The 25,189-nt window shown below is 49.5% G+C and overlaps 1 protein-coding gene across 1 annotated transcript; it reads left to right on the forward strand.

Moving 5' to 3' along the window:
- The first annotated feature begins 1,662 nt into the window (after nt 1–1,662).
- Nucleotides 1,663–25,183, forward strand: MED9 (mediator complex subunit 9). Its single transcript, XM_077746691.1, has 3 exons — nt 1,663–1,800; nt 12,365–12,507; nt 23,994–25,183. Exons 1-3 carry the CDS (start codon nt 1,663–1,665, stop codon nt 24,208–24,210), a joined length of 498 nt encoding a protein of 165 aa, XP_077602817.1. The 3' UTR covers nt 24,211–25,183.
- The last annotated feature ends 6 nt before the right edge of the window (nt 25,184–25,189 follow it).

Genomic DNA, 25,189 nt, shown 5'->3' on the forward strand with positions numbered 1-25,189 from the left:
CCACTCTCACCCTCTCTGTCTCTCTCAAATAAATAAATAAACTTAAATTTTTTTTCTCCTCCTGAGGCATCTTTTGGCAAGGAAATTCCTGTCTTCTCAGTAAAACCACATTTCTTTTGGGGTTCTATTAAGTTACTTTATCCAGATTTCGGTTAGCACAGTGTTTACTGAATAAATCTTGTTTTCACACAGAAACTGGCTCCTTTAAACTTGTCGCTCCTGGGGCGCCTGGGTGGCTTAGTCGGTTGAGCGTCCGACTTTCGCTTAGGTCATGATCTCGCGGTTCGTGGGCTCGAGCCCCGCGTCGGGCTCTGTGCTGACTGCCAGCTCAGAGCCTGGAGCCTGTTTCAGTCTGTGACTCCCTCTCTCTCTGACCCTCCCCTGCTCACACTGTCTCTCTCTCTCTCTCCTAGAAATTAAAAAAAATAAATAAATAAAATAAAACAAACTTGTCGCTCCTGCCCCTCACACCCATTATCTTTCTAGGAAGCTCCTTGTTGTAATTATTCGTCTACTTTCCAGTTATACCAGTGACGTAACACCCTTGTGCCTCCCATCACTCTTGGTCTTTGGAACGCCCTGCTCAAGTGGTCGTCACATATTCTACCACTGCCACTCAGCCTTATAACTCACTAGAGACTGGCGTCCCCCTTGCCTCCGTCAGGGAAGAGCCACTTCCCGGCCTCTGCCACATAATCCCCATCGATACCAGGGAGCGGAGCCTCACAGCAGCCACTCACGCCCTCGGCCACAGCTTACAGAGGACAGCTGTCTCCGAGTTTCTCGAAGAGGCCCGTGCCCCCCTGCCCTTTTGCATTAGTGAAGGTGGTGTCCCCTGGGCCCTCCTGAGGCCTATCGTCAGGGGACGGGGCTCTGGTCTCACCCTGTATATCCATGTTCACATACCCACTACCCTGGGCTTCAAGAGCCTTTCCGCACGCAATGCAGTGCCAAGGTGATGCTGGCGTCTGTGTCTAATTTACTGGAAGCCATTATTAGGGACATCCTGGCAGGATATGGGAAGCAGCTCCAAGGGACTTCCGCGTAACAGGGATCACAGGTGTCACCGAGTCTGTCCTCACCAGCGTTCTATTTTGACCCCATGCCCAGCTCAACACCCCCAGGGCCTGTCACCACCTCTGTTCTCCAAGTACCCGCAGGTCACACTCCCCCGTCCACAATCCCGTCCGCATGGGAGCTGGGTCCTCTCAGAGCAGGGTCTGCATGCCCTCAGACCGCACTGGCATGGGGCCCTGGCTGTGAGCGGGGACCGGGAAAGGGGGAGCAGCTGTGAGTGCTGAGGAGGACACGTATGTCATGTGAGGCGCCTGGCTCAAGTGGGGTCTGTGCAGGGTCCCCGGACTGTGGGAAGCTGCTTCCTTCTTTTTTTTTTTTTTTATAAATTTAAAAAATGTTTATTTGTTTTTAAGAGACAGAGAGAGACAGAGCACAAGTGGGGGAGGGGCAGAGAGAGAGGGACACACAGAACCCAAGGCAGGCTCCAGGCTCTGAGCTGTCAGCACAGAGCCGACCAGGGGCTCAAACTCACGAACTGGGACATGATGAGTCAGCCATGCAACAGGAGACTGGCTGCTCCACTTGCCAGGCGATCCTGAAGCCTCTTCATGTAGGAGAAGCTAGTGGTCAGACGCACCCCCACCCATGTTGATTTGCTTGCACTGTGGGCTGCACCTGTATGAGCGCAGAGTGGACTCCCGCACGCCGTGCACCGAGATGTGGGTGAGGTCCGAGGACGCTGTGCAGGCCCGAGCGGCCAGGAGGAGCAGCCCGGGGGAGCAGGTGAGCTTGTGCGCACCTGGTCACTAAGGAGAAGGGCTGAGAGGACACGAGCATGGTGCCCTTCTTCCCAAGCTTCTTCCAGCCTGGTGGCCAGGATGCGATGCATCTGTCCACACTGCTCTAATGTGCTCCGGAAAGAGCCCACACCCCACTAGGCGGGTTCAGATGTGAGCCCTCGTGTCCTGGGCTACCTGAATAGTTCAGCGGGCACAGGGAGCACACACACACTGCATGGACCGGGGCCCTGCAGCGTGAGCCACCCTCGTCCCTCTAAACAAAGTGGCCGCTCCTCATCCCAGTCTGTTGCTGTCACATGGAATTCGGGGGTAGTGTGGACGACTTGGGATTTGCCAAGAGATGCTGAAAACATGGAAATGTTTCTGTAAAAATCTGTTGACTTTTACATGGTGATTTTTGTTGTTGTTAATTCTGGGAGCCAAATACAATGTGTCTTTGGCGTAGCACACACGGTCCATGAGAGCAGGGGCTTTGCTGCTTCCTGGCATCTGAGCACCCAGGAGCTGTCTGTCAGATTCATAGATGGATATGCCACTTAGCACTCCGTCCATGCTAAATCTGCGTCCCTCCCTCCCTCTCCCCTCACCCTCTCCTTCCCTGTCTGCTCCTCTCCCTCCCTCTCTCCTTCTCCTCCACCCTCTCCCCCTCCCTCCCTCTCTTCTCCTTCCCTCCCTGCTCTCTCTGCTGGACCTCATTTTCACATTTCAAAACTTCGAGCTTTTATCTGGTAACCCTGGTAACTGACCTCTGGAAGCCTATGCAGGAATTTCAATGCCTTGTTTTTTAATTCCAGAGGCAAAAAGACATAAACTCTGTCCTTCAATGTCATTTCTAATCTCCCCTTCTCCTGTGTGGGTGCGTATTTAGAAGACAAACTCACCTGGTAGGAGCTGTGTTTACAGTTCTGTTTTGTACAGTGGATGGAGGTGTGACAAAGGCGCCCTTCAAAGTCCCCCGCCCCCCACCCACCAAAGAAAGGCTTGTGTTTTTACATGGGGGGTTCACAGGGTGCGTGACAATGAAGTAAATACGCTGGGAGCTGTAGCCAGGCTGAGGGCAGAGGCAGGAGATGTATCCCTTTCCAACGCCTTTTCAAGAGAATACTCCATTGCCTACTCCTTGAACTTGGACGAAGCCATGGGAGAGAAAGAATGAAAGCAAAGACTGTCCTGTTTCATACCAGATGGAAACACCAGTAGTCAGAAGGAGACCACGAGGCCAGGCTGCCGAAGGGGGGCACTTGCCCGGAGCCTGCTCCCAGGTCTGTGAGCCGGTGATGTCTCTCTCTGATAGAGCGCTAAGTACGACATGCTGTGTATACAGGGATGTGTATGTAAATATGTTTAATTTCAAGATCTACTACATTTGCCCTTCGGCGGAAAGAGATCATAGGAAACCAATAATAAACAATATTCCTTTAAAAACATTTTAAGACTAAAAATGAGGTTCAGGACACCTTTAAAAATAGGAATCCCAGAGAAAGTGAAAAATGCTTCCTTTCAGTAAAAATGGTCCCCAATGCTACGTGCATCACTGTGATTTCTCAGGGTGCCTGGTCTCTTGACAATCCTGAGTATCATTGGCTTTTTGTAGGAATTTGCTGTTTTTTCTCTTTGGTTTAGTTGTGTTTGTTTGTTTGTTTTTCTGTTATGTTGTATTTTGTTTTTGTAAGTACGCTTCACGCCCAGTGTGGAGCCCAACGAGGGGCTTGAATTCACGATCCTGAGCTCAAGACTGGAGCTGAGATCCAGAGTTAAATGCTTAACTGACTGTGCCACCCAGGCACCCCCGGTTAGTTTTTGTCTCATGCCTCCTTTTATTGAAAACCATGTTGTGAATAAATAGTAGCTGAGATAGGAGCCATTTGTGGCAAATTATTAAGGGGACAAAGAACACAGATTATAAGGCAATATGATCCCAAAGTGGTTCTAAAGACACACATATAGACTTAATATGGGAGAAGACAGACAACAAATTGGTCATCGTAGATATTTTTAGGTGTTTGTAGAAAGTCTTTATTTTCTTTTGTGTGCTTTTTTTGCACTTTCCAAAAGTTCCTCCATTTGAATCTCTATTTTTATTAATAGATTTTAAAATGATAAATATTTTTATAAGTTATATTTTTAACTTATAAAAAATTTCCTAAGGAAACTATCATTAAGGATGAATTTAGGGGCTGGCAATAGAACGGCCTCTTTTTCTCGCCTGAGAAGCCTGGAGGTTGCCCTTTGCAACCCCTCGATGGTGCTGTCAGAGGCCCAGGCTCTTTGTCTATATGTGGTCTCCCATATATCTCTTGCACGTTGTAGCCTCATGATCTCAAAATGGCTACACATTTCCAGGCATTGCATCCACATTCCATCAAGAGAGAAAGGAGGAACTAGCAGCCCCAGCCACTTATTTTTTTCCCCTTTTCATACAAGAATGGGAGTTTTTCTGGAAGCCCCACTCAACAGATTTCTGCTGATACATCAACAGTCAGAACCAGGCCACATGACCACCTCCATGTCAATCACTGGCGTTCCCCTAGGCTAGTTTAGGTCTGTCACATTTTAACTCCCAAGGCTGGAGTGAAGGCTGGGGAGAGCATGTGGAGACAATGGATAATATTTGACCTCCCAAAAAAAGGTTTTTTCAAGAGACGTTCACCTTGGACTGTAAATGATATTATTTTAATCTCTCTTTTCCACCTGCTCCCCACCCTGCCCCCCACTCCCACCCCCGATCGCCACAAGATCTCCAGGAGCAACAACCACGTCTCATTTATGGATACCGCACCTGGCAGGTTCTTTGGGAATGACGGCTGAATGCACGAAGGATGGGACGGACGTGCTACTGGCTGGCTGAGGTGTCAAACACACTTTCAGACAAATGGCCAGTGTTGAAAAGGGAGAAAGCCCCTGTGTGCCCAGCGTCCAGCAAAGATTGGGGGGAGGGAAGGATTTTGGCATCTTGAAGGATGTGCTCCTCTCTCTGGTTTTACGAGTTTTTCTCCGAAACTTCTTGACCACCGTGAGGTAGTTTCCTTCACTTTCAGGCTTTCTCTTTTGGATTGGACTTGCTTTTTAGGAGTGTAGCTGTCGTGGGGCTGAGCCCAGTGGGATTTCAACTGCAGCTTTTGGAGGATTCGCTTTCATCATCCATGTGATTTTAGCTTCTCCGAACGAGCTGTGCCAATCCCCAAATCTGCTCGTGCTGCATCCTGCCATCTGGCCTGGCCTCCGTTTCCCTTAGAAAACAGTCCCGCAGCAGTCTTCCTGTCGATCTGCCCACAAAGGCCGTCTTATGAGCGCTTTCTGTGTGCATGTGTCTTCCCCACCCCTTGAGCAGGAGGCTGAGCTGCCTGCTACGACCCACAGCATTGAGACCAGGCTCGGGGGCATCTGCCTGTAGGAGGGGCTGAGAGAAAGCAAGCTAATGTCTCCGCCAGGATATTCACTCTGGGCTGAGGCCAGAGAGCCTTCTCGCTTATGCAATGCTGTTTCTCCCACATGATTAAAAGCTTCTCGAGTCCAACACCGCTCCTTACAGCCCCCGCCTCCTCCAGCGCCCAGTGCACAGCCAGGACTGACTGATACCCTAACCCCCATCACCGAGCCGTGTCCTACTGTGCCCGTCACCAACACCACGGCTGAAACATGAAGTTGCAGGGGGAGAAGAGCCACACCACCGAGACCTCTCTCTGCTCTGGTTTTCAGTGTCCTTCTCCCCTACCCCTGGCTGACTTGGAGCTGCATGTAGCTAACGCGCGAGATGTGGCAACCACAGCTCTTTCCACAGAGGAAAGAGCAGGAAGCCACCCGAAGAAACGGGTCGGACTCACACCTTTGACTCGGTGCACTAGGGCCCCCTGAGCCCCAGGCACAGGGCCTGACACTGGACAGCATGGTCTCTCATCTCTGGACGCCCAGGCGGGGGGTGTTACGACTGAGATGCCCAAGTCCAAGGTGGTCGAGTTACAGGCCTGCGGTCACAGAGCAAGCACTTGGCAGATGTGGGTTTGGCCTCTTCTCCAGATCTGTTCCTCAGGGCACGCGATCCGGCAGGTGCGGCGCAGCCTGAGACCAGTTAGTGAGCGGCTGCCCTCTGACTGCCCATCGCTGCTTGGCTTCTGGCCTCCTCGGACTGCTTCATAAATTAATTTTGCACCTTTATTCCTTCTGCACCAAATCACGCTACAGGAAAAGCCAGCTATCCGCCAGGAAACCAGCGTGGCTCCAGCACACAGTCCTGGGGCCAGCGCGGAGGACTCAGCTGCCTCCGGGAGCACTCGGCCCACTGCTGGTTTTCTCACAAGCGTGGCTGCCAAGGAGTTTTCCAAAGCCTCCAGTGAGCCTGCAGGAGGCTCCTCGGCTCTCTGGATCCAGGATGACTCTTCCCACACTTGCTCCCCTCCCTGCAGTTTGCTGCAATCCCTAGCCGGGCGGTTACATAAGCAGTCCCCCTTGCCAACTGTCACCAAGGCCACCTGGAAAATCGAGACTTACGCAAACCAGCAAAGGCTTGCCAGAGGCGCGACACGCTCGTGCGCTCATTCTCATCTACTCGGGAGCGCCGTTCGAACCTGCTCCGACTACCAGCCCTGCATTTTCCCAAAGCCGGAGCCACAGCCAGGGAGATTTGCCGCAGGCTTCACACCCGTTAAGATGCTGCACAGTGTCTAGCAGAAACAGGCTGGGACTCCACCGTCACGGAGAGCCGCACGTCCTCTTTGGTTTCTGGTCTCTGCCATACGTCAGCACGATATACCCATTCCTGTGTCCGTGTCCGGTTCTTCCACCGACTGGCTGCACGACCCGAGGCCAGTCGTCCCGTCTCCCCAGCCTCCCGCTTCCTCATCTGCAAACTGGGGGGACCCCGGGAGACAAGCAACCGGGACCCCTCCAGTTCTGAACTGACACGTGTTCTGTGGTTTGGCCCAGAGCCTTCTCTTCCCTCCCTGCTGTCTCGCAGACCCTGACACGGTCCTGGGCACAAAGCTGGTGCCCACAACATGGGGCGTGGACAGACCGGGGCCGCTTCCTGACAGCTCTGAGGGTCGCACAGTCTGTCTCTGTGTCTGAACCAAAGACCTGGCAGGAAATGTTCACGGCTCGCAGAACCCCAGTTTCAAAGTCATGCTGCAAGGAGGGGTGAGGGACGAGGGGACAAACGTCCTCCGGTTTTCAGCTTGGAGCTTGTTGGATTCTGTAGTTTGGGGATGTTCTGAATGCCTGTGGCTACACGCTGTCTCCTCACGTCCCAGGAGCTCTGGGAGCCCAGCCACGGGCCAGAATAACAGGCCACACAGCCCCCTTAGCATTCCAGTTGCGTAACACTCTGTAACATTTTTTGAGGGGGGTGGGGCAGAGGGAAAGGGAGGGGGAGAGGGAGAGAGACTACCAAGCAGGCTCCATCATCAGTCTGGAGCACCGTGCGGGGCTCCATCCCGTGTCCCCAGTATCACCACCTGAGCTGACATCAAGGGTCGGACGCTCATCTCACTGAGCCAACCAGACAACCCGACATAGTAATTTTTAACTATAATTTTGCATCTAGGGTTAGTAGCCAAGAAGCAAAAGACTTACAGTAAATCCAATGAGGGAAACAAAGTAACTTCGGGGTGGGGGTGGGGGACAAAAAAAGGAAAGAAAGGTGAGAAAAACCGGACAGGCCATCATCATCATGAGAAAAAGCATTTTTTAAAAAAGGATTAACAGAAGGATTAAAGTTGAGGCTGTGGGGAAGCAGCTGGCAGATGGAAAAAAAACCCACCTTGGCTAACTAACAATTAGAAAATGACTTAATAAAGAGTTTGGAAACGATATGGCATTGGAATAATAACGACCATCTTAGACAAATCTAGTTCTGGGAATGGATTGCCTCTCGTTTTTATTTTTTGTTTTTATTATTTTTTTAATGTTTATTTATTTTTGAGAGAGACAGACAGAGCGTGAGGGGGGGAGGGGCAGAGAGAGAAGGAGACACACCATCTGAAGCAGATTCCAGGCTCTGAGCTGTCAGCACAAACTGACAGCACAAACGAACCGGGAGATCATGACCTGAGCTGAAGTTAGATGCTTAACTGACTGAGCCACCCAGGCGCCCCTCCTCTCCTTTTTATTTTATCAAAGGCTGGGGGAAGTCTGACGAAAAATAAGAAGGAATGAGGACTAAAAGGAAAAGACTGGAAGAGGAAATTCTGAGTCTGAAAGAAATAACTGTTGGATTCGTGTGCCGAAATGCCCCAAGGTGAGTGCTTCCAAGAAATGAAACCACTAACATAAGTGATTTGAGAAATTGAGCATAACAGAGAGTCTTAGAGGAGAGAATGGTTGGAAAGAATACAAAGGAAAGAATGAAATCTGGTTCCGAGAGAGAAGACAGGCCATCTGCAGCGTTGACCGAGGAAGAGGCTTTTGTGTGACGTTCCAGCAGTGAATCGTGGCCTGAGCCAGCCACTTCCTGGTGTATGTTGCACTACGTGTGGCCTCGACAATGACTGCTGCCTTTTTTTTTTTTAATTCACAAAATCAAAGTATCATGGAGCTTTTCCAACTTGCCTGAGGCTCTAAGCAATGAGAGAAAAGGATGAATCATGTGTAAGAATACGGCTTTGATGAAAAAGCCCTCAATCATCCAATGACATGATCGATTTAACAATCCCCATGATGTCTGTGTGACAGAGAAATGGCTATTTTTGGACTTCACGTAGAAGAAATGTATCATAAGAACGTTCATAGGTATTTGTGGCATAGGTCCACTTAGAGCATCTCAAAGTTCCATTCTTGGATGCAGCCTGCTTTTTGTATTTGTTCTTGTGGTAACAGTTTGTTTTGTAAGAAATAATTATAAAGGCTTTTTCTTTCTGAAAAATTAAAGAAACAAGGTAGCAGTAGTAGCCAAAACTTAATAGTGCTTACTATGTGCCACTTTTAACAGCTCTGTACATACATCAACTCCTGTAACCCTTACAGTAGGCCCAATTAAATAGGTGCTGTTATGACTCTATTTTGCAGATAAGCAAACTGAGGCATGGGAAGGTGAAATGACTTGTCCAAGGTCACACAGCCAGATCAAAGCAGAGCCAGGATTCTTACGTACCAAACTCCCACATGACTGCTTCCATATTTGGCAATTATCTATACCTCTCCTACCTGCTTCAAGTCTTCTTATAATTCATAAAAGAAAGATAACACTCCACAGGAAGTTGCTGTTACATGCCTATCCCCCATGCCATGAATGTGAGGTATAGCCTTTAGCACTCTTTAAAACACTTTTACCTATGTGTCTTGTATCTATGGACAGTACATAGTATTTGTTTTTCATGTTTCCAACATTTATAAGTAGTAATACACTGTATTTCCTTTGGGCAACTTGCTGTCTCCCTCTCACTATGATGATTATGAGCTATGTTGTTAGAGATTAATCTCTTGGACTGCACCACCCAGTTCTGAGGCTGGCTGCATTTGGCAATGAGCGCTTGAAATGTGGCTATTCAAATTGAGATGTGCTTTAAGTATAACATACATAGTGGATTTCACAGACAGTATGAAAAACAGTAAAATACCTCTACTAATTTTTTAATATTGATTACAGGTTTAAATAATATTATGGAGATATTGATTTAAATAAATATATTACTGATATTAATTTCACCTGGGTTGCTTTTTGTTTTTTGTTTTTTTTGTAATGTGGCTACTAGAAAATTGAAAACAGCATATGTGGCTTGCATTTATGGCTTGTGTTATATTCACATTGGGGCGCTTTGATCTACCTCATACCTCTTAACTGCCATCAGCCTGGGTTTTGTTCATTGGTGAAGGGGCAAGCCCTACAACCTCAATAATAAGCCCTAATATTTACTGTTCACAGATACTTTTCTAAGTAACTTATCTGTGGGGTTCATAGGTGGCTCAGTCGGTTAAGCGTCCAACTTTGGCTCAGATCATGATCTCATGGTTTGTGAGTTTGAGCCCTGAGTCGGGCTCAAGTGTTGACAGCTCTGCCTCAGAGCCTGGAACCTGCTTCCGATTCTGTGTCTCCTTCTCTCTCTGCCCCTCCCCCACTCGTGCTCTATCTCTCTCTGTCTCTCAAAAATAAATAAATGTAAAAAAAAATCTAAGTAACTTGTATGTAATACCCCACTCCGTCCTCGTGAGAGGGTGCAGGGCCGCATGGAATGAGGTCCCGTAGCTTCTCCGAAGTCACACAGGCTGAACTGGGCCTGGAGGCAGGCAGGCTGGCTCCACAGTCTTGGACTTGTAACTACCAACTTGACCGGGAAGGCTCTTTGAGCAACAGGGCAAATCTGCCCAAGAAAGTAATGACCCAGTAGCTGAGCTTGGTGACGTCTCTGACAACATACAGTCATTACATATCAGTGGCACATCTGCCTTTTTGGACCCTGGGCAGAGCAGTTAGGAACAGACACTTTCGTTGTGGCAGTTTCAGCTTTAATGAAGCCACCACAGGCAGACTGCTCTGACATCTGCTCATGATGCTAGGAAGTCAGCTTTACTCTTGGCCACTAATTATATTAACTATTTTTAGGGCAAACTGTCAATGCACCCTACTCGCTCATGCTTCCTACGTTTTCAATTTGTTTTCTTTAGCCATATCTATTTATACCCAAAGTGTTTTTTTTTTTAAAGAAATGTCCTCATTATTCTGCCAACAATAAAGTTGAGATTTGTAATTAAGTTACAAAACACCCCAGGAGGGAAAAGATGATGTGCAATTGCCATGGGTTTATTATTGACGAGTATCAGATTGCACTTGAATTCTGAATAAAAACTTCACTTTAACATTTCGAAACAACCAGTGGAGACCTGAGGTCTCCTAGGTGTTGGCTAAGGCCATAGGTTTGGTGTCAGGCAGCTGTGTGACTCTGGGGCCAGTATCTTAACCATCATAAGCCTTGGTGTCCTCATCTAAGAAATGAAGATACGGACATCTGCTTTCTGGAGCTTTTCGGTGGATTAAGTGGGATAACAATCGTGACTCTTCCTTGTACCTACTTTTATTCCACAGTGGCTGTGGTAATTACTATTATGATTACCCCATCATTATTTCCCGAGATGGCTCCATGCCATCTTCAAGCACACCTGGTCTGATCCCAACAAGCCTCTCTCCTCTGCTCTCTACCAAGACTCTTAAAACTCCTCCCTGAAATGGAGAGGTCCATGGGTAGCAAGAAAAAAACCGTACAGACCCTCCCTCCCCTTGCTCTTTCTCTGGGGCGCTCTGGACAGTTCTTGCTAAAGAATGCTGTAGTAAGGCCTGTCACTAAAGAGCCTCTACAGCACGCTCCCCAACTTCCTACTTCCTTCTACAGCCTGGCTTCCCAAGGATCTGCCTCCATAAACCTCTCCCGACACATCGGAAAACATTAGCAGCAGTGCCTTTCTTGGAAATAGTCACCTTGCTCTTAAGTGCTAAGGCTCATCTTGCTGCCTGAATGTGGGCCTGCTTGCCTCTTTAAGACCCTTGATGGCAGACTGAGGAAGGTTGGGGCTTACCTAGCACACGTCCTCTCCCACTCCCTAGCTAAGCTTCGGATGGGTGTCCCAGTGCCCAGAAATTTATTATACAGGTCCCATATCATACTTGTTTTGAGAAATATAATTACGAAACCACCAGAGGTCACCTCCCTTTGGCAAACCAGACCGTTGGAGGTCAACCGTGTATCTGAAGTTAGAAAGCAGTTGTCTGCCACGATCCCAAACTAAAGATTTTGCAGGTAAAGAAACTGAGACCTAGGGGCTTAAGGAACTGGCCTACAGGTATAGAGAATACCTGACCATTGACTTTCCTCTAGGATATATTTACTCCTGGCATTAGTCAATCCCCTTTTGCCTTGTATTGAAGTCAGGACAGCCTTCTCACCCCCTACCCCCACATTTAACATTGCATCTGTCATCCAGATGATCATATTCAATGTTAAATTATTAGTTCTTCCCCATCTAGCCACGCAGAGCTTTTAGACACATAAATTTCGGCTTGGTCAGGGTTTGCTGCATGTCCCCTGGAGGTACGTGCATGTGTAGGTTCTTCATCTCTAGATTGTTAACGCTCATAGAGCCCAGTGCTTTACCCTTAACAGGTACTGGGTAAGTGGTTTCCTCTGCGTGTGGTTCAAGTTGGCTCTTCGGGAGGCTTTCTCTGAGGGTGGGCCACGTGGCGCCTTATGTATCTCAGTCTTACTTTAGTTGCTGTCAGACTCTCTTCGTCATGGGAATATGAATAAGATGTTATTTCTGAAATAAACCTATTTCTGACTATTTAATAATTTAGCTGCCCCGTCTTACAACCAAATCCATGCCAAACCAGGCCCGCCAAACGCGGGTGGCATAAGAGCAACCCCGCCCATTGCCCCGCCCCATTGCCCCGCCCGCGCTGGTGCCCCGCCCACGCCCTAGTGCGCACGCGCACATTCTTCCTCCAGGTCCCGCCCTCCGTCCCGCGGGCTCCTGCGGGTGACGTCTAAAATCCGCGACGCTTTGGGGGAGCTGACCGCTGGGGTCCCGCTAACTGGCGGAGTCCCGAGCGCCATGGCCTCTGCCAGGGAGGCCGCCGGNCGCAGCCGCCGCCTCCGGTCGCCGCGCCTCAGCCGCAGCAGTCCCCGGCGCCGAGGCCTCAGTCACCTGCCGGCGTGAAGGAGGAGGAGAATTACTCCTTTTTACCTTTGGTTCACAACATCATCAAATGGTAAGAGCCCAAGAGAGGACTGGCCACGACACGCCCCCCTCCCCCCTCCCCCCCTCGCCTCTCGTCACCTGTTTCAGAGTCTCAGAGGCCTAGGTGCCCTCGGGTCCAGCCCCGTTTTACCGACGGGGAAGCGGACCCGGGGGGAAGAGGCCTTTCCCAAGACCACACCTGGTCGCACCGTGAGTCCTGCAGACGGTTGAGCCCCGAGTAGACCTCGTGGTGGCCAGGCGATCTTCCTAAAACTGAAGCCAGGTTAGAGACTGAATGCCCAGGCTGTGCAGTCAGACTGCTCAAGTTTGTATCCCAGTGATCCCAGCAAGTCAGGCTTCCCTGAGCCTCCGCCCTGTCACCTGCGATCCAGGAGTAGCACTCTGGTTCTGTGTTTTCAACACATCCACCAGATACGGGGCATTGACCCCGTGTGGCACACGGCTAGGTGCTGTGGGGTGTACACGGTAGAAAGGCCGGCTTTTCACCCCCACCTTGCTCGCAAGTTTGAAGGGGAAAAAAGACATGAATGGGAATGACCGGTAATTCAAAGAGATTGGAGGGCTGGTGATAGGAAGTTTTAAAAGAAACAAAGATTCAAGCTGCCCTGCAGACTGTTCTTACAGATGCCAAACACAGGGGTCTGTATCATTCTTGGCCAGGCTTCGGGTCAGCCCGAGTTTTCAAACTGACCCTGTAAGGGGGGAAAAAAAATACAACCAAAAGTCTTCTTGATCCCCATGTTTGCCTAAATTATTTTTGCTGTCATGTTATTAAATCCACATGGTACTAGGCGTCAGCAAGGCTAACAACATACTCAACCATTACAAACCCAAACAAGGTAAATTAAAACAGTTACTGTTGCAGATGGACATGAGTGTGCTCTGGGATGTTTCGCTCTGATGGAATTGCTCCCCACAACGTGGAAGTCCTGTCTGTCAGTGGCCCAGCGTCTTTTGAGCTTAGCCAGAATACATTCACTGGCTGTGGGATGACCTCCTGCGTCCACCAGTTTTCAAACAGCTGCCAAGCCTTCGTTCTCACATTAGACCCTGCCATCATTTGGCTTCACTCGGTGGGAGCAGTCTGCTTATGGGGTGAGGCAGACCCTGTTCTGTTCTCAGTGGCCCGCGCCATCCAGTAGCACTTGCAGGCGGCAGCGACATGGCAGAGAGACACAGTGCAGATCCCCAAATCCCAGGGCAGTTCTGGATTGCAAATGGGTTATCCAAATGAACCCAAATGTATTGGTTTTAAGAAAAATGAAAACACAAGATGTACACAGTCTCAGACACACTTCCTGGCCCCCTGAGCATATATTCTTGCACCCCAGTGGAGCGGTTGGGTTGGGCTGGCCTTAAACATGGAGCAGTAAGGTACCCTAGAAAGTACGTGGGCTTTGAAGTCAGGTAGTCTGGGATTCAGATCCGCATCCTCATGTTTGCTTGCTTTGTATTCTTTGTAAATAGGTCACCTTTCCAGGCCTTAGTTCATGTCTCTAATACCTGAATACTAACAGTGGACCTCGGGGTGCCTGGATGGCGAAGTTGGTTAACCCTCCAGCTTCGGCTCAGGTCATGATCTCATGGATTGTGGGTTCAGGCCCCGCATCCACCTCTGTGCTGATAGCTCAGAGCCTGGAGCCTGCATCAGATTCTGTGTCTCCCTTTCTCTCTACCCTCCTCCACTTGCTCACGCGTGCGCGCTCTCTCTCTCTCTCTCTCTGTCTCTCTCTGTCTCTTTCTGTCTCTCTCTCTCTCTCACACACACACACACACACACACACATACAAATAGACATTGGAATAAAAATGGACCTCAAACAGTGGGTTCAGATTACAGCTTTATAGTGTTTGGGCAAGGTGATCTTAGCTTCTCTGAGTCTTTTCTCTTGTGAAATGGGATGACATACTTAAGTCCTAAGACTGTTGTCAGGTATACTCAAGAGCAGTGTTCTGGGAACGGTGGGGAGCTGATCACATGTGTTTATCTCTGTAACCTCTGAAAGGACGGTGAAGAGTTTTTTAAAGCATAAAACCAAAAGGAACAGAGAGGAGACAGTTATCACCAAAGAGATGGCCAACGGCACGTCCATCCATCAGCCCCAAGAAGCATCCAGAAGCAGCTGCCTTTGAACCTGGCTTCCCCCCGAAGCTCAGGAATTGGCAGTTCCAGGGTCCTCCTGGAAATAGAGGTGAGGTAGAACGATGACCAGGGGGATTAAAGTCTGTTTAAGACTCAGATCCCATAGTTCGCTTCCCCACTCCCAGCAAACAGGTGCCTACACTCCATCCATCTTGGCAGACAAAGGATTACTTTATCCCAGGATTTATTTTTAATGATAAGCCAGAGCGACCCTGGACTGGGGAACACCAAGCACATGGCAGGAATTAGAGAAAGGGAGCCAATCGTGAAAAGAGGGATTAAGAGAAAGTTCACAAACTGAATACTGAGACCCAGCTCTAGCTTTCTTCGCTGACCTGGCTTCCAGACTGGCAGCCAAGGACACACACCCCTTGTCTTGGAGTGTCTGATCAGCCCCAAAGAGAACCCACTGGGGGCTTGTCAAGAAAGAACTTAGTTCGTTTTAAGAAAGTAAAAAAAGCATCAGATTTACTAAGAGTTTGTACTAAGCCTTTTAATGTTTTACTCTTTTTTTTTTTAATATTCTCCATTATTTATTCATACCCTGCTTTTTACTAACTATATAAAATACTTCTTTTCCATTAGCATTCAGCTTGCCCCTCCCTATCTGATACAAGTCAAAATCAACATTTTCTTTATCATAGGATCACATCTTTTTCTTCTTTCATTTAGTATGGTGAAAGCAGTGTCTTAGGCACATAATCCAAATAGTATTTTACTCATAAGTACATGACTGGGCAGCCAAGGTCACCAAGCATGTGAAGAAAAGCCCTAGCAAAAGATGGGACAGAACAGAAGAGCAAAAATCCACTTGGAGGAAAATGACAAAGGGAGAAGAAAGATGCCATCACTGTGAAAAAAAGCTAGCATGTGATTTTAACGTCTGGAGAAGTATGTGTTTGGGTCTTTAAGCTACCGCGGGAAGGGCACAGACCGCGGTGGGGCCCGTGAAGGGCAAGGAGGCCTTGAGAAGCCTGGAGGAGCCAGAAGGCTCGCTAGGACTGATGCCAGCAGGCGTCCTGAATTATGACGGGGAGGAGGAGTGGAGCAGGTAGGGCAAGGCCAAGGACGTGACGTGGCAGCCTGGTGGGGCCGGGGCCTAAACGCAGGGCAGTGTGGGATAGCTGGAGAAACGAATAGAGCCAGCTTGCCGAGGACGTGGAGGGAGGCTCTGTCCTCTGAGGAGTGGGCAGCCAGGGAGCCCTCCCCCCGTGGAGTCTTGGGTCAGTGCCCCAGATGGCGGTGACCTCTCCGCCTAGAGCCAGTGAGGACGCTGTCCCGGCAGGCCTGGCCCGAGGGAATGAGGGTCAGGACCTGCGCGGTCACACAGGCCCTTGATCTCTTCCTCCCATTGGAGCTGACAGCTCAGAGCCTGGAACTTATTACTTCGCATTCTGTGTCTCCCTCTCTCTCTGTTCCTCACCCACTTGCACTCCCCTACACTACAGTCGTAGGGGCACCTAGGTGGCTCAGTCAGCTCTCGATTTCAGCTCAGGTCATGATCTCATGGTTCATGAGTCTGAGCCCCACGTCAGGCTCTGTGCTGGCAGCATGTAGCCTGCTTGGGAATTTCTCTCTCTCTCCCTCTCTTTACCTTTCCCCACTCGCATGCGAGCTTGCACTCACTCTCTTTCTCAAAATAAATAAACTTAAAAATTACGGTTGTAAAAAAAATAAAAATTTCAGCTGTGGCTGTATTCAAAGAGCACCCATAGATACAAAATGGCAAGTGAGCCTCCCCCTCCCCCCCCCCCTNCCCAAGCTGCACCATCCTCCGTTTCACGCTTATGCCATCATCTCCTTCAACAGCTCCCTGCTCAAGGACACTCTCTTGTTTCTGGCATTTCGCTGTTGCAGCCTGCGCTGCACTGACCCTCTTTGTGACTGCCATCTTGGAAACTCTTGAGTCTCGGGCAAATTTCTAGCAAAGGGATATGTCACTATGAGCAAATTCAGAAAGACTCCACCAGTGTAGGCTTTACCAGCCGCGCATTTGTGTCTTTTCTCCTATCCCTGCCGTCACCATCAAACTTTTTAACTGGAGCTAATCTGATATAGGTCAGAGAGATAACGATCTGTGTCTTGTTTTATCACATAAAGCATCTTTCATAATACAATGTCTTGTGTCATTTGTATTTTTTCCCTGCAAACTGCCCATCTTCTGTTAGGTCATTTCTCTTTTAATGAAGTCTTTGTACAGTGAGGAAGGTATGCCTTTGTCTGTCAAGTGTATTATAAATACTTCCCCCAAGTTGATTTTCTTTGCCTTTGTTCCTGGGTTTTGTTTGTTTGTGTGTTTTGGTCATTCGGAATCATATTTTATGTAAGCGGATTTGTTAAGCTTTACCTTTATGGCTTCTGAATTTTGGTCCTCGCTGGAAAGGCCTTCCTACTCTGATAAAATGATAAATATTGATCGCTTTTTCCTAGGACTTTTCTGGTTTCATTTTTTACTTTCAGTTCTCTGAAGCTTCTGGAATTTATTTTGATGGAAAAAAGGGGGCCCTCCCTTTTCTCCATGAGCTGCGTCTTCCCACTGCTCTTACTCAACATTCATTGTTTCCTCTGCTTGAGTCACCGCCTTTATCATACACTGAATCTCCACATGTTTTATGATCTACTTCTGGACATTCTGTTCTCCTGCAGCAAAGCGTTTTACTTCTTAAGTCTTCATGGCGCATTTAATGATCTCTCCACGCTGCTCTTCCTGCTTTCCTTTCTTGGCAACATTTACCCATAGCACCTTGACCTTTCCCGGCCTGCTTCCTGTAGCCGGTCTGAGATGCTAGGAGGTGCTGAGATGCTGAGATTTGGTTTGTGGAACATTTAGGCTTCAATCTGTCCTTTTACCTCCAAGTCTATTGATAACACTTGTGGACCACGTCTTCCAACCTCATTTTTGGATCTTATAGTCACTTCTTGAATTTTCTTTTACTGTTTATTATTTATTTTTAGAGAGAGAGAGACAGAGCACGAGCAGGGGAGGGGCAGAGAGACAGGGAGACACAGAATCTGAAGCAGGCTCCAGGCTCTGAGCTGTCAACACAGAGCCCGTCGTGGGGCTCGACCTCACAAACCATGAGAGCATGACCTGAACCGAAGTCAGACATTTGACCAACTGAGCTGCCCAGGAGCCCCATGGATCGTATTTAGTTTCTTCTTAATTAGTTCCTTTACCTTTATCCTCTCCTCTCTCTAACTCATCCTGTACATGTTATCAGTTTAATTTTTTTCTGCTCAAAAGTCCCTAGGGCTCCCTCCTCTTCCCATACCGTCCTTCCCAACTGGTAGCACTCCATCAGGGCTCCATGGAGACCGTCTTGAGAGGCCTGCCTGGACCTCGCAACAGGGAGCCCAGAGCCCCAGAGTGAGCCATCGTGATGCTGGTGCCTCCGGGCACGCAGAGTCCTCCAGGCTTGTGCACACTCCAGCCCCTCACAGAAATGCCCTCCTGCCCTGTCTGCCCAGGGAAATGCCACGTGTGCTAATGGGCCTGCTCAGGGGCCACCTCCCACAGCGGGGGGTGGGGGGTAGGGGGAACTCCCGGTTCTTGTCTTCCTGCTGGGATGCGCCCTGCCTGGCGCCCGAGCTAGGCTCCACAGACTGAAGGCCCTCCCATGCTCTGCTGTGGGTGAATGAATAATTAAAACTAGACATTTGTGTTAATTTTAAAGAATGAGGAAAGGGGAAAGAGAAATGTCATTTTTATGCCGGTAAGAAATGTTGGTGCTCCCAACTCTTGGAGACCTTTCCTGTTAGGTATAGAAATCACATTATAGAAGTACATGTAGAGCAAAGGAGGAATAAAGTAAGGCTCGTTGGACCAGGGAAAGGTCATTTCTTTTCCCCCTCAAACTTGCCAGATCTAATCTGAGTCTGGAACCCAGTGTCCCAGCCTAGGAATTCTGAATTGCAATTGTCAATGCCTTTCCTGGTGGCTGTGGCTCAACTCGTAAAAGTATTCTATCAACATGGGCACTTAAACATTTTTTTAGTTGAATCTTTTAGTTCCTCAGAATGTTCCTGGCTGCTGGGTAGGTAAAGAAGAACATCTGTGACAGCGCAGAAGTAGTTCAAGTGACGAGAACACAGCGTTGTCCTTAACCTCTCGAGCTGGGGCCATATCGCTGAGAACAGGTCCCTTTGTTGTCGAGGCAGGTCACCGAGACCTCTGAGCCCAGGCAAGACCACTTTTGTGGATACAGGGTGTTACCGACCTGCTTCTTCCTGTGCAAGATCTATTTTCATTTGAGCAGCCCTCCCGGCCAGCTGAGGCTCGGCCTCCGGTCGGGCAGGAAGCAGCCCCCGGGTGCGGGGAGAAATCTGTGGAAGGACCCCACGGGCTCCATGGGGCTTCTCTGTACTCGTGGGACAGTAGCCCCCTCTGCCCTTCACTCCTCCTTCAGCCAAATCGCAGTGAGAAGGGTGATCACCCAGATAGGGAATGTCTGCGTCCTGCCTGGAAGACTTATTTCTGGGTCCGCTTGCAAGCCTGTTCCCTCCTCCACCACTTCCCCTCTGTTCATTCGGCGTAACTTAGCGAGGGCCTGTCTGGAGCACAGGCTCCAGGGAGGCCGGCACGCGGGTCAGCAGCGACGTGGCCCAGCAGGGCAGGTGCATTTACACGCGGGAGCATTTACACGGAGGCCAGGGAAGAGTGGGAGGTTGTCACCCTCCCGGGAGGGTGACAGGCCCCTTGTGGCTGGCCCTGAGCGGCCCCGTCAAGTGCGACCCTGCCCGGCAGGTGATGTCCAGGAGATTTCGAGCTCGGACTTGGATTTTGTAGAGGTAGGTGGGGCAGAGGGTTTCCGGGGCAGGAGAGGACCCAGGTCCAGAAGGGTCTGGGAGGGTCTGGAAATTGGTGCCGGCGAGAGGAGGAGGAGTGTGCAGGACTGGAGGCCGGGTGCAGATCAAGCGGTTGCGGCACGCGGACGCATGTGTGGGAGCGCAGCGTTCCCGCTCCGCGCCCTCCGTCCCACGGGCGGCCCTGCCTTCACTCGGGACATTGGCAGGTCCCTCCGGACCGCAGGGAGCAGACCTGTAGGAACTGCTGGCACAAGGTCCTGACATTCAGGAAGGAGTGCGGGCTGGGGGTTGTTGGCAGCTGGAGAGGCCGAAGCGGATGAACGTGTTCTAGGCTATTCTGCAGAGCGGTTTTTTTCAAACTTCTTTTAACAGCAGAACCTTTTGTTGCCCCTCCCTAAGGGGTATATTTCCCACATGTCACTCTGTGGGCAGAGGAAAGTACGGGTAGGAGGTTCAGAGCCCCTCTTAGGCGCTGGCAGAGCTGGAGCGGAGGAAATACCCACGGCTGCCGGCTGTGCAATAGTCAGCGTCATTGGGAGTGTGAGGGACAAGTGTTGTGTCCCCTGTCACAGTACAGTGCTATTGGAGGACATTTTGGCAGTTGGTCACAAATGTTTATGTACATAAACTTCAACCTAGAAATTCACTTCTGAGAAATCATGTTATCAAAATACGTGCACAAGTACCTACGGATATAGGTATAAAAGGTCTGTTGCCATTCTGATTGCAAGTGGTGAAGTTACAGTCATCCAGACACCCATCAATAGCCAACTAGTTCCGCTGCATAATCGTACATGTGGTAACACGGAAAGACATCCAGGGTGCAACTTAAGTGAAAAAAAAGCAAGAATGGTCATATTTTTGTCAAAGCAAGCAACAAAAAAGTACCTATGTATTTGTGACTGTACTGAAGCAGTACATACTCCATGTTAACAGAGGTTATCTCCAGAGCACAGATTGGAGGGACCTTCCTTTTCTAAGCCTTGGAGTCTGTTATTTTTACCTGGCTTTCCCTCCAGCATCTGTTAGGTAAAAACAACAGCTTCCCCTCCCCCGCCACCAGCACCACCGATGTTTTAGAAAGACTCCAGTTGCTGAAGTCAGCATGAAAGGAGAGGGTGAGAAGCACTGGTCCCAGGGTGGTTCGGCTAGGGCAGTGGGGCCGTGGCACTGGGGGTCACGGACACTTTGAGGAGGAAGAAATGGGAGTCATGCTACCGCGTGGTCTCAGGTTTGGGAGGAGGTCGGCCTCAGTGACCTGCTGGGTTCCCTTTGCTTCTAAGTTACCAGCAGACACCCTTGCCCCGTTGATGCCAGTTGGCATCTTCACATCCCGAAGCACCTGTACTCAAAATGAAGCTGCACTGTACTTAGCACCGGACTTAGACCAAGCACCGTCCCTAGACCCACCCTCCGAAGCTGTGATGTTTGCCTCGAGGCTGCTGACACACATACGGGATGTCTGTGCGCACATACGGCTGCGTATCGCCCCGGATGTGCACGGAAGACTGAGAAGTGGCCTGTCGGTCAAGCCATAGCAGTAGTAGTTTTTTTTTTCTACGAGAGAGAGAGAGACAGCGTGAGCAGGGAAGGGTCAGAGAGAGAGGGAGTCACAGACCGAAACAGGCTCCAGGCTCTGAGCTGGCAGTCAGCACAGAGCCCGACATGGGGCTCGAACCCACAAACCACGAGATCATGACCTAAGCGAAAGTCGGACACTTAGCTGACTAAGCCACCCAGGCGCCCCCTTTTTTTTATTTATTTATTCATTCATTTATTTATTCATTTATTTATTTATTTATTTCTACGAGAGAGAGAGAGAGAGAGAGACAGCGTGAGCAGGGGAGGGTCGGAGAGAGAGGGAGAGCAGTAGTATTTTTGGCCACCTTTTTAAAACTCCTGTAATTGGGACCAAAGTGCCCTTACCTGGCCCTTATTTGTACGATTTTCAGGCTTTGCGGCCTGACCTAGTCTCTCCTCCTCTCCCCCCCCCTTCTAAAGTTGGCTGATGAGTAACGTTGAACACAAAGGCAGGCCCATTTGGAGCTTTCTGCCTTTATTCGCTCAGTATTTGGGCCTGTCTCTTTTCTTTTGGCTCAAGTATTTCACAGTCATCCTGGCCTAGCAGGTTCTCGCTTGGTTCCAGCCAGTTCCTGAATAGAGTGTTTTCCTCACCCCAGGAGCTCTGTGCTATTCACCTTCAGCAAGTAGGGCAGCTGAGAGGCTGGCCGGCTGGGCCTTTGCTGTAGGCTCCATGCCCCCTTTCCCCGTAGCTTCCCTCCAGGCAAGCCTTGATGGGGTTCCTTGACCAAAAGCGCACCAAGTAAAAAATATGGTCAGCCCTTGAGGTTTGGGGGTTTTCAGAAGTGAGCACCCTAAGCCTGGCCCACTTTTCCTTTCAGAATCGGGCTGGTTATGTTTGCTTCCAGACTTGAACTCTAGCATAGTTTCCGTGCAAATTCTTATTTTTTGTATTTTCCTTTGTTTGCTTTTTCTGGGTCTTTTCAGACTCATGATATCCATCAGTAGTTGTTGTTTTTTAATGTTTTATTTATTTTTGAGAGAGAGAGAGAGAGACAGCGTGAGCAGGGGAGAATCAGAGAGAGAGTAAGACACAGAATCTGAAGCAGGCTCCAGGCTCTGAGCTAGCTGTCAGCACAGAGCCCGATGCAGGGCTCAAACCCATGAACCATGAGATCATGACCTGAGCCAAAGTCAGATGCTTAACCGACTGAGCCACTCAGGTGCCCCTCTATCAGTTTTCTTAAAACAATATTTTTTAATTTCAAAATTTCCTTAGGACTTACATTTGTAACCATGTGTTAACACATATGCCACCCGAGTATAATGATTTCAGAGGTCCAGATGGTTTCCATCCAGAGTTGTAGATTTGAGCTGAGATCTAAAATGATTAAAATAAAAGATGCCCCCTCTTTGCTTCCTTCTAAATGATTTACAATTCTCATGAATACCAATTACTCCTCCCTAGAAACTGGGATAAGGTATACCATTAACTGTATATTTGAAAAAAAACTTTTTTGATGTTTGTTTAGTTTTGAGAGAGAGAGAGAGACAGAGCATGAGCTGTGGAGGGGCAGAACGAGAGGGAGACACAGACTTCAAAGCAGCCTGACTTGAGTGGGGCTTGAACTCATGAGCTGTGGGATCATGACCAGAGCCAAAGTCGGACACTTAACTGACTGAGCCACCCTAGCGCCCCCGATTAACTATATATTTAAAGTCAGGGCATCAAATGATAACATGAAATGGCTGGCTGGTTAACATTCCCTAGAATGAGCAATTCTCCATCTCTTGCCTCTGAGTTAGAGCTCTTGATAAATAGTGAACAGGGCTGTCTCATTTGCCGGGTGTGAGCATAACCAACGGGATCGCCAGGGAAGATGGATATTCTGTCTGCGTAAGCAGAGACGTGATGAATAATAAACATGAATTAGCACCATCTGGGTTGAAATTTCCCATCAGGGATGGACGCTTATTAAAAAAAATAAATGATCATTGACAGTTTTCTCCCTCCTACGCCTCAAAGGGTGACTTTTAGAACAGCCTACTGTTGGCTTTTAGTTTTAGTCCCAACTGTTTTCAAAAGCTCATCTACTCACTAACTTTTAAAAAATGTATAGGAGCAACTGGCAGGCTGTTTCTTTGATGTTAGGTGAAGGTTTTGTTCCTGTTGTTTTTAATTTAGCAGTGACAAGGGGAACATGGATCTCTGGGCAGCTAATCATAGCTGTGAGATGAAGTGAACGATCCTGACTTTAAAATGAGCTTGACCTGAAGGCAAGGAATTTACATGATTGGTAGGAGAGACTTAGTACCTGCTGAAAATTTTCCAATAGCTTGTAACTAATTTAAAATGTATGAATAGCTCCGTGGAAATTAGTGCTTATGTTAACAGGTTCAAGCATCAAAACATCAGCTAAAATTAGCTCTTGCTAGCTGATAAAGTTCCCTGGAAATGTCTCAGATTCGAAGAAATGTAATATTTCAGCAAGTTTTGTTTGCCCTTTGTCACCTGGTATTGGTAATGATGTGTGCATTCATTCTTGCAACAAATGCTACTTGAGTGCCCACAGCACCCGGGGGCTGGAGATACGGCTCTGAACAAGGCAGACCCAGCCCCTGCCCTCGGAGCTAATGGAGTGTCAGCATCTAATTTTGCGGGCACACTGAGAGGGGCTGCGATGGCAGTGCTAGGTGCAGGGGTGCCGTCAGTGAGCTACTGTCCCTAAAACAGTAAAAGAAAGCCGTGAGACAATATTGTTTTGAAAGACTACAGGGTGGCTTCCTCCCTCCACCCGCCCCCCCGAAATAGTTTGTTTCCTTTTATGTTTGAGCGCGTTGTGAGGTGGCAGCCGGTCCCTGTCCTCTGAGGGTGCACAGCTAGTTAGGGGACATAGAAAAGAAGGTGTTCTAAAAGATGACGCAGGAGGAGGTACACCTCTGTAGGTACTGAGGAGGGAAGCCAGGCAGGGCCGCAGTCTGAGCCGTGAATGCTAATGACCGCCCTCTGCCCCCTCCCCCCTGCAGTATGGACAAGGACAGCCCAGACATCCACCAGGACCTGAACGCCCTCAAAACCAAGTTCCAGGAGATGCGGAAGGTCATCAGCACCATGCCCGGCATCCATCTGAGTCCCGAGCAGCAGCAGCAGCAGCTGCATAGCCTCCGAGAGCAAGTCAGGACCAAGAACGAACTTCTGCAGAAGTACAAGAGCCTCTGCATGTTTGAGATCCCCAAGGAGTAGATGAGGCTGGCTTCCTGGAATGCCCGAGAAAGCAGTGGGCAGGCACAGGGCCCTACTGTCTTCCCCGCCACCGCCTTGGGGCGTAGCTCTTTTGGACTCTAGCTGGAAAACTCTGTAATAGAGAGGCAGGGGAAGGCCTGGTGTCACTGCTGCGGTAGCTGAACTTGGCATTGACTAGTGTGAGGAGCCAGTGCGCAAGCTTGGCTGTGTTGGGCCTCCTTGTAGAGTGTATAGCCTTATGTGTAGATGCATAATAACTCGAGTGCCTGCTGGCGGAAGGAAAACTGCTTCTGGAGGCTGGGCAGTGGGTAGAGGATTCTACCCTGGCCTCTGGGGAGGGGCCATCCGCCGTGTGTTCAGGACTCCGCGGGCAGGTCTGTGGGGCGCAGCAGGCAAGGAGGTGGCCCCTCTTTGCTTCCTCCCTCCCTCCTCTCCCACCGTGGGTATGCGCAGTGTGCCAGGGACACGCTGTTCTGTTCACAGCAGTGTCATGAAACGTTTGCCTCGAATTCACCGGAGAAACGGGGGCTGCGCTCCTACAGCGCAGGTTTAAAGCGGTAGAAGAACCCGTGACACATGACTGCTGTGTTGAGAGACAGCAGGGCGACTTCCTCCCTCCCCCCGGAATAGCCTGTTTCCTTTTATGTTTGAGCCAGTGAATGTAACTGTCTTTGGAGGTGTGGACCCAGAGCCCTGCCTGCCAGGCGGCCCCCGTCTCCAGGTTCTCTGCCACCTACGTGTTGTTACTTTTAGCTCCCTTTGTCTCCTGTCCCCTTCGGTCATTTCATGCTCCAGAAGGATCAGACCACTTCAGAGCCCACAGTGGGACCCACAGGGCCGGAGGGTAGTGTCGTTTCCACACAGGCTCACAGGGCTCCGGGTGAGCGGGCCTTGCCTCTTCCAGCATTTCGGATTCCTGTGGCCCTGGTTTAAAATCTCAGTCCCTCACCCCACCCCCGCCCCCGCCTGCTCCCCGCAG

The sequence above is a fragment of the Crocuta crocuta genome, unplaced genomic scaffold (assembly GCF_008692635.1).
Source record: "Crocuta crocuta isolate KB4526 unplaced genomic scaffold, BGI_CrCroc_1.0 scaffold139, whole genome shotgun sequence".
NCBI lineage: Eukaryota > Metazoa > Chordata > Mammalia > Carnivora > Hyaenidae > Crocuta > Crocuta crocuta.